The sequence below is a fragment of the Cryptomeria japonica genome, chromosome 2, assembly GCF_030272615.1.
Source record: "Cryptomeria japonica chromosome 2, Sugi_1.0, whole genome shotgun sequence".
Classification (NCBI taxonomy): Eukaryota; Viridiplantae; Streptophyta; class Pinopsida; order Cupressales; family Cupressaceae; genus Cryptomeria; species Cryptomeria japonica.
In genome coordinates this window covers 19,782,165-19,792,101 of record NC_081406.1, presented here as the reverse complement: position 1 = coordinate 19,792,101, position 9,937 = coordinate 19,782,165, and the positions used below count along the sequence as shown (strand labels likewise).

At 37.5% G+C, this 9,937-nt stretch overlaps 1 protein-coding gene across 4 annotated transcripts in view; it reads left to right on the top strand.

Moving 5' to 3' along the window:
• The first annotated feature begins 233 nt into the window (after positions 1 to 233).
• LOC131035389 (uncharacterized) overlaps positions 234 to 9,937 on the top strand; it is a 182,937-nt gene continuing 173,233 nt past the window's right edge. Inside the window, exon 1 of one of the 4 annotated variants that reach the window (XM_057967079.2) lies at positions 234 to 684. In XM_057967079.2, coding sequence (XP_057823062.2) covers positions 483 to 684 — 202 coding nt within the window. In that variant the 5' untranslated portion in view covers positions 234 to 482. The remainder of the gene's footprint in view (positions 685 to 9,937) is intronic. The other 3 variants (XM_057967076.2, XM_057967075.2, XM_057967080.2) reach the window with 3 other exon arrangements.

The window sequence follows — 9,937 nt, the reverse complement described above, 5'->3', positions numbered from 1 at the left end:
TTTAACTGTACCAATTCTTAAAATGATAATATAATTGTAATTGTAATTGTAAACTAATTTTTAATATTGTATGAACTTTTATTTTTTTACATCTATAACTTTAAGATATAATTTCATTCCATCCAAAAATGTTTTAAAATAAATATTAAAATAAATTTATATACCCTCTGCCATTTAGACAACCAAAATAAATTTAGATACTCCTTCCATCTATCAATATTCTCCCACAACTTCTGAGTCCATAGCCAATTGGAACCATGCCTTGAGAGCTAAGGATCGTCCGACACCCAAAAATAATTACATAATTGCATTAGACAGCTACAAACATCTTACCTGCACAAAAGTTGGGTGCCATCAATGCTCGCTTGAAGTTTACATCACATATGTCCCAAAACTGACCAAACTTCCAGTCAAAGCGTTGCCAAGCTTTGTATAATCGAAACTATCAGAAGAAGAGCAAAATCTGGGAGGTAAAGAGCAAAATGGAGAAGAGTGGGAGTGATGAAAGGAGTAATAGCAGTGCTAACGCAGAATCAAGCGACCCATTCGAGAAGGCTTCCGAGGCGGTCGAAGGCCTGTATACAATGAGAGACACATTTTTTCCAAAGAATCCCACAGATAAGAAAATTAGGATCCACAGGGATTCGAACCTCGCACTTTCCATCGTCGATTCAATACTTCCGGGTGAGATTTATATTCTCAAGCTCTGAATGCTTTTATTTAAAAAAAAGGAGAGTTGTAGAGAACTGTTTAATAGAGGCTTTTCATGGTGAAAACCATGTAAGGCTATGGCTATACAGCAATTGAAATCATCGTTGCCTGACTGCCAGATAGCTATTTCGAAATGAAGTTTGAAAAATGTCTTGTTCGTATCAGATTTATACAAAGGGGTGTATGCTTTATTAGGTTCAGAATATGCATACATTGACAATGGCAATGCCGATAGCAATAAAATTTTGTAGAACAAAAGAAATATTGCACTACATAAACAGGGGTTACACTCAAACAGACCTCATAATTTTTACACAACCACCCCAGGAGTAATGGGCAGCCTTATCGTGGTGGGGGCATTTGAACCTCTGCGACGCTTTTTCCTCACTCGAATACGCATCGTTAGCAAAACTGCAGGTCGTTGGACAACTTATGTCATATTTGACTGAAGAAAATACAGAAGAATTCCGCATGCCAAATCTGAGTTTTTAGCCTAAGGCCTTCCAGATTTACCCTATAGCTAATAGGCATTAACCACCAGATGACAAAGTTGCCAAAATAACCAGTTCTTTTGATATTATTTATCTAAACGGTTGCTCTTAAATATCATACTGGCCCTGGGCAAAAAACTTATCCGAATAACATAGTTGTTCGTACTGTAAGCCTTATAACAAAGATTGCCTTGAACATTGATAATGCTAGTAGTCCTGATAACGACTATTTACCCTGAAGAAGTTGTACCCATAAACATGACATGGACTCTGGCACGGATGCAGGAGGAAGTTGTGAGAGGAGAAAGGAGTTGATTTGTGTTCTGCCTCCAGCTGCGTGCACGATGTCAAAGAGCCAGGTTGTTGACATGGCAGATACATCTCAAATCATCTGTCACGACCACATTACAACTGATGATGTGTATATCAAGCAGGCACAGAGCGTTGCACACGCTATAGGGAATAATCAATATTGGAAGTTTCAAATTTCTCTTCAGTTTTAACTTTATAGTTTCATTGAAAGTCCCTATTGAAAAAACGAAGAACTTCTGGGGATAATTTTGTTACTCAGAATACCTGGAGTTTACGGATTTCAGGTCCCTGCTAAAAGGGGTTGATATTTAGTATTTAGTAAGCACACTTCAGGCTATTCAAGACTTTTATTGTCTGATAAAACCAGATAACAAAAATATGTGAGGTAATATGAAGCTTCAAGAATTCTACTAGCCCTCAAAAGTATCATTATTATTCTGATTTCACAAGTGTCTAAAAGAAAGGAAGAGCAGGTTTAAACAAATGCTGAATCAAACGTTCTAAGATGCCCTAAATTCTCTTCCTCTTGTTTGTCCAACAAGAGGCAGTAAACTCCGAGTTTTTACATCTTTTAATCTCCACCTACTTCCTCTCAATATGCTCTCTCATGATGCCCAGAAATGCAATTATAACTTCTTACATCCATATAAAATTTTGATCCTTAACAATTTAAACCTTAAAGGAATTGAAACTGAAACCAGAAAGAGATGCAGCCACAGAATAAAGACAATGCACAAGATTTACGTGGAAACTGTAATGTCCCCTACCTGATCTATTTCAATATATTAAAATTGATTGATATTCTTCAATTAGTTATTAACAAGTGCTTATCTATTTTCCTCATTAGATGATTAATATCATTAATAATATAGATATCAGACCCTGCTACTACTTCAGTTTTAAGGGAGAAGGGTTTACGTATGTTACCAAAGCGCTTAGAGACCAACTACAATAGGTTTTTCTCAAAGTTTACAGATCCAAGCCCTTACCTATCTTGGGTCTATACCCTCAAGGCTTATGGGTCGCTGATCCCCACCCTATCTTGGGACTTAACCTATTGCTTGGATTTAGATTGCCCCTCTTTGGAACATCTCATCCCCGTCTTCTTAAATACTGACAGTAATAACATGATTTAGACTATACGTACACTAACTTCTAATGTATTATGAATATATATCATATTAAGTATGACTGTCATACATATTGCAGTTTATAACAATATTATTACTAGATTCTGCATAACAACTTTATCAGGCTTCATATACTAAGCATACATATTAAGCACATCCCCATGCATACCACCAAGAACACAAATGTTACTGCCTGTAACTTGATAACAATTCTGATCTGATCTGATCAATGGTGATATCACTAGATGCTTTTGATTCCTTCCCTTTATATCTTTAATTTGAGGGAGAGGTCACACCTCTTCATCATGTATGCCCTTTGGCAAGAGACATACCCTTTCACCATTAGCACGCTTTGAAAGAGTGCAACTCTTCATTATTTCTACCCTTTGAAAGGGACACAACCTTTCATAATCAGATCTGCACTTCTCATTTCCAAATTATCCCCCCTCTCAAATGAGGTTCTCTTCTCCCTTTTATATCTCATTGTTGAGGGAGTCACAACTTTTCCTTTCATGTCTTTTGACTTTTCATTAACTTAATTAATTTTTAATTAATCATATTTAATTATATTATTTTATATTTTAATTTAATTTTTAATGTTTAATTTTTATTATTATCATTTATTATTAAATTCTATTTCAAAGTGGGGACATTACAGAAACCCAGGTTGGGAAGAACCACGGTGAAAAATGCTGCTAGGATCTACTGTCCAAATTCCTTATAAGAGCACCAAATCCTCTGAAACTACAATTCAATGATCTGAGCACCAACTCAGAAATTCTTAAAGCACCAACTCGAAGAAAATTACAATCTCTTTCTCTTTACAATGTTTGGAACAAGTAAATAAATAATTACAATTTGAACAGACTTTAGATAGATATTTTGTATCAAGATGAACTGCAAGAACCTCTCTGTAAACTGAATGCAAACTGAAGGATTAGATAACATAAATCTGCAAATGTAACTTGAAAATATCTCACTGTTATCAGCAACCTCTGAAAAATTTGTCTACAATTTTAGAACAAACTCGAGAGAAAATAAAACCAATCCGCTGTTATTGTTGTACCTGATCTGGATCAAATATCATCATAACTTCAAATGGAATACCTTCCTTCCTTATGACAGCATCAAACTTCAGACTTCAGTATATATGTCCTTCTCAAAGTATTTTCTTTCAAACAGCATTCCTCTGCTCAGCAATACCCCTCCTTTATTGGCATACGATCTGTTTCAACAATCCTTATATGGTTACTTGTATGATATATCTTTGTTCAACACATCTCATACATACTCATTCTTTTCTTCGAGCCTTCACACACTACATTTTCATCGTTCTTCATTCTTCTATATATTGACCTCTATAGGATGGCCAGTTAGAGGATAGTTATAACTTCTTACAACTGAACAGAATAGTTGTAACTAAATAACCGCTAAACAACCATGATAATACGATGCCTTTGCTTGTATTCAATACTGTCATTCTTGCATTTGGAAACACTACCAGAAATGCTCTATACAACCGAGCAATGATATATATACAAGCTGTTATTCTGATCATGAAGTCATGCATAACAGTTTATTCATGCCATGAGGGTAAAGTCCTTGGTCTATATGCAAATATAAATAAATGGTGATTTTGTTTTCTTTTAAAATTGGGAATATTTATTCTGCTTCAAACTTTGGTGCCGATCACTATAAAAAATTCCAAGTCTAATGATTAAGCCGATTTTGGACTCCTGTGCTCAGATGATACTTCCCGAAACGAAACAACATTCTTCCAATCACGGAAATGGCAGATATGCTAGTTCAATCCTTAATTCCCCATGATATATAATCATTAATAATTTCATCTTCTTCAAATTACTAGAGCATTCAAACAAGAGATCTTGATATCAAGTCTTATTTCAACATTAATATTGTACACTAATGCCGATGAGAGTGTACCGATGAGATACGTATATCAAAGATGATTTGCTTCAACGGATATTCCTCCTGCATCTGTATATATTTTTTGTCAAAACTTATCATTAACCCAATATATTGCATTTATATGTGTTCTCAGAAACTTCAAACTCAATGTTGGGTACTTGTGTGCTCAAAAACTTAAGCAATGAAACCTGTCATTAATTCGTCTGTACTTGATATAATGAATCTGTTTGCACAACACTTCTGCAACTTCTTTTGATATCAGTGATAACTATGGCTAATATTACATACAATACAATGCTCTTAGGTCATATCAATGCCTATAGGTCTTACAAGTGCCACGTTAGGTCTCACATGCAATACAATGTTTTTTCAAATAGAAGAAGAAATCCAGAGGAAGAGCTACATAATGTTTGTATATCTTACGTACAACATATGTCTTTAGGTCTTATCAATGCCCATAGGTCTTACAAGTGTAATGGTAATTGCATAATCAATTAATGAAACGAAGTTACATAAATAGAGAATTACAAACTGATGTTTCTGAAGGAAACAATCGTCAACTAAAGATAGAAATAGAAACTATCTATATCAAGTTATCAACTAAAGACACCTAAATGACCATTAAATAACTAAATATTACTTTAATACCCTCCCTTAATGGTCATTTAATCAACTACACCAAGTTGCCCCCTAAATTTTACAAACTTGTCTAAGCTTAGAGACTTGGTGAGGATATCCGCAGTCTAATCCTCAGTTGGAACACACTGCAACTGAACAGATCCATCTTCTACAAGCTTGCGGAGGAAATGACAATAAAGCTCAACATGCTTGGTCTGTTTATGGAAGACTGGATTTTTGGCAAGTTTCAACATCCCTTGATTATCACAGAACAAGGGAGAAGGCTCTGCTTGAGACATTTGCATGTCAGAAAATACTTTGAAGCCAAATTGCCTCACAAGCTGCCTTAACAATTCCTCGATATTCTGCTTCGGTCAAGGAAAGAGCTATTGCCTGCTGCTTCTTGCTGGTCCATGTGACTGCACTTGTGCCTAGATTGAAGACACACCCAGAAGTAGACTTTCTGTTATCAACTTGTCATTAATAGAACCAGCCCAATTTGAGTCTTTAAAACCAATGAGCTTATGATCTTTGCTTCCGTTGTACAAAATGCCAAAGTCAGGAGTGCCCTTCACATATCTCAAAACACGCTTCACTGTAACCCCAATGTTTAGCTTTTGGGGCTGTCATGAAGCGAGATATGTAGCTCACAGCATAACTGAGGTCAGGTCTAGTGGCAATGAGATAGATGAGGCTGTCCACTAGTTGCCTGAATGTTGATTCATTCACCATCGGTGAATCCGATTTGGCTAATAGTTTTAGCCCTTTCTCCATAGGTGTAGATGCAGGTTTGCAATCATTCATCCGAAACTTATCAAGCAAACTTCTGACATACTTGGATTGGGAGATAAAAATACTACCATTAGTTTGCCAAACCTCTACATCGAGATAATAATGCAGAAGTCCCAAGTCTTTCATATCAAAGAACTGTCACAAATTTTGTTTGATCTGCTCGATCGAATTCGCTGCAGTACCAGTGATGATCAGGTCATCAACATAGATGACAAGAAGAAGGATATCACCACCAGTGTTCTTGACATATAGATTGGGATCAAAAGGACTCCTCTGAAAGCCTCGATCAACTAAAATGCTTATCAATTTTTATGTACCATGCTCGAGGAGCCTGTTTAAGGCCATAGAGTGCTTTCATCAGTTTGCATACTTGGTGTTCTTTACCGACAACCTTGAAACCAGGAGGTTGTGTCATGTAGACCTCTTCTTGCAACTCACCATTGAGGAATGCACTCTTGACATCCATTTGATGGACTCTCCATCCAAACTGGGCTGAAATATTGATGACAAGCCAAATGGTACTCATTTTGGCTGTGGGAGAAAATGTCTCCTCATAGTTGCTGCCCTCTTTTTGCGAGAACCCTATAGCTACTAAGCGAGCCTTGTACTTATCAAGGGTTCCATCAGCCTTATACTTGACTTTATACACCCGTTTGTAGCCAATGGGTTTCTTCCTAGGTGGAAGATTGGACAAGACCCAAGTGTCATTTTTCAGGAGACTATGGTGTTCAACTTCCATAGCCTGTTCCCGCTCAGGTATTCCTTTAGCCTCTGAATATGTCTGAGGCTCACAGACATTGCGAATGTTGGCCATGAGAGCAAAGTTAACTATGTTCTTTTGCTTGCTCTTGCGTCTAGCTGATCTACCCTCAATAAGTTCATCATCACGAAGATCACCAACGGTCTTGGCCCACCACTTAGGCTGGAGAGTAGAAGCACCAACATCCAATGCTGGAGGATAAACTTCACCTGGGGTGCCTCGAACAAAGTCATTTGGATGCGGATCAATATTTTCTCGAGGAAAGTCGGGTGGTGCAATGTCATGCCCGGGAGACTCCACAACTTCAGAGTCAGAGTCATCTGAATCCCTCCCATTAGGTGGACTTAAGGGAAGATGAACACCCAAATCCTTAGCCTTCAGAGGCTGATCCTTAGGGCTCAAAGCAGGAAAAGAGAGCTGAAAGGGCTCTTGTTCTTCATCAAATACAACATCACGTTTGAATATGAGACAATCAATGTCTACATTAATCAACTAATAAGCTTTGTGGTTATCACTATAGCTCGTGAACATTAATTTATGGCTCTTGGAATCTAGTTTCGTGCGCTTGGCATCTGGAATCCAAACATAAGCAGTAGAGCCAAAGACTTTCAAATGATTGATTTTGGGCTTCCTTCCAGACCAGGCTTCTTCTAGGGTCATCTTATTAATGGCTTGTGTGGGAGACCGGTTCAGAATATAGACTGTAGTGTAAATTGCTTCAGCCCAAAATCTCTTTGGAACTTTTCTATGCTCGAACATAGATTGGGCCATCAAGGTGAGTGTGCAGTTTCTTCGCTCAACAACACCATTCTATTGAGGGGTGTAAGGTGTGGTAAGTTGACGTTTAATCCCATGTGTTGCACAGAAGTTGGAGAAATTAGAAGAACAAAATTCCCCCCCATTGTCTAACTTAAGAGTGACTATCTGACAACCTAACTCTTTTTCCACTAAGGCCTTAAACTTCTGAAACATGTTAAACACCTTTGATTTGTTTTTAAGAAAATACACCCACATTCTTCTACTAAAATCATCAACAAATAATAGAAAATACTTGGATCCAGTGACTGATGGAGTGTTCATTGGTCCATAGACATCTGCATGAACCAATTGCAAGACATGGATGCTCTCCAAGTGTCACCATATGAAAACGGAGTCTGATGTTGCTTTCCAGCTTGACAAGCTCCGCAAACTGCATGATTCTGAGTCTAAATCTTGGATAACCCAACAACCAGGCCCTCCTAAACTAATTGAGAGAGACAATGTACATTCAGGTTGCCATATTGCTGATGCTAGAGATTGCTGATGGAATAACTTTTGGCTGCCATGGCGTGCTTCTAAGAATCACCAATATTAACGAGTCTATAAAGTTCATGATCCTCAAGGCCAATAGCAACTGAAGTGCGAGTGTCCCTGTCAACAATGCTGCACTTGTGTGAACTAGAGACGACATCCAGCTGTGGAGAATGGCACATGATCTGGCTGACTGGCAACAAATTGAGTTCCATTCCTAGGACAAAGTATACATTGAGAAATATCAAATTTCTCCCTCCAGATGTGATCTGAACGTTGCCCTTTCCGACAACAGTATACTCTTCGCCTCCTTCAAAGATCATTGAATCAATGAATGGCGAGTATTCTGTAAACCAATCTCGACGATGTGTGAAGTGTCAAGAGGCGCCAGAGTCAATGTACTAGGCAAATGATTGCACATGTTCAGATGGGCGTTTGGCCATGAACGCATAGAAGGCAAACTCTTGTTCAGAATGTGTGGCAGCATGAGCCTTTTGTTGAGACTCTCCCTGTCTAGATTGCTTAGACGCCAGTCGTTTCTTGCAATCTTTCTTCATATGGCCATACTTATGACAATAGCTACATTGAATATTCTTCTTAGGATTCTCTAGAAGTTTGCCTCGACCTTTCTATTGGAAGGACTTGCCTTTGCCCTTGTCCTTATTCGAGGCTTTGATAGTGAATGCTTATTTAGTGGAGGATGTGTTGATGCCGCTACCAAATTGTTGTTTCCATCGATCTTGCTGTAGAAGCTTGTTGCAGAGATCAGGAAACTTGAGGTCAATTTTTGTTGATGTAATGTTGATTGTCTCAATAAAATGTTCATAAGATTTTGGTATGCTCTTCAAAGTTATGACCACCATATCTTCTCCTCGATTTTTTGACCAATTGCTTTGTTAGTGTACGTTTTATCATATACCGAACATTAGAATAAAGTACCCAAAGATAATTTATCCTCTCTTGAATAAAATCACCGCGTATGTTAAGATTGCTAGAAGATCATATGGTGATTCCAAGGTTTCTTTTGTTAGATCTTGACGTGTGGATAAGCTCAATGGGTGTTGTGATATGCTGGTAATACACAAAGGGACTTATGCTTGAATTGTTCACCACTTTGGGATTTAAACAGGTTTATCGATTGATGCTCTTCTTTTTTTTTTTGGATTTTCGGGTTAAGACTTTCAAAAAAAGAAAAAATGGATAAGGGTTTAGAAGTACACTCTACTCCTATGAACTCAAGAGACGGTATCGATTTGGTGAACTCATAAACCACACTTTGCTTCGCCTTACCTAAGACAACTACACAAAAGGGATTCAATCTTCAAGGAATGTGCTTATGATCGAGAGTTTAAGCATACACAAAATGGAAAGCTCAGGCTAACTTTGCACAATGAATAAAAATCATCTATTAATCAAAAGTATGAGCGAAGATACACCATGAATCAATACTTATCAAATCCTTCATTCAATCTAACAACATGAAATAAAATCTAACTAAGATGTTGAAGAAATTGAAAACCTTGCTAATCACTCAAATAACAAAGATTACAAAGCCTTAAGAAAAAGCACACAAGTAATGTATTATTTGAAAATGACCTTCTTGCAACAATATTTCAAAAACCTCACACTCTACTAATGAGAGGAGGCAACCTTATATAGGAGTCCAACATTTTTGAATGGGCGAGATCAAACAACGATCAAGGGCCCAGATTAAAAGATCAAAACCCTAATTAGGGTTTCCAAAAACTCAATTAGTTTCAACAAGAGAAAAGAGGACAAGTGGCGCAGTTGCTAATTTTGGTGAAGTGACCGTCTAGTTTCCTTTCTGGGATGCTGCAAATTCAATGTATCTAGACACAAGTGGCCAAACCTCCTCCATGGTGATATGTGGCAAGCTACCAATT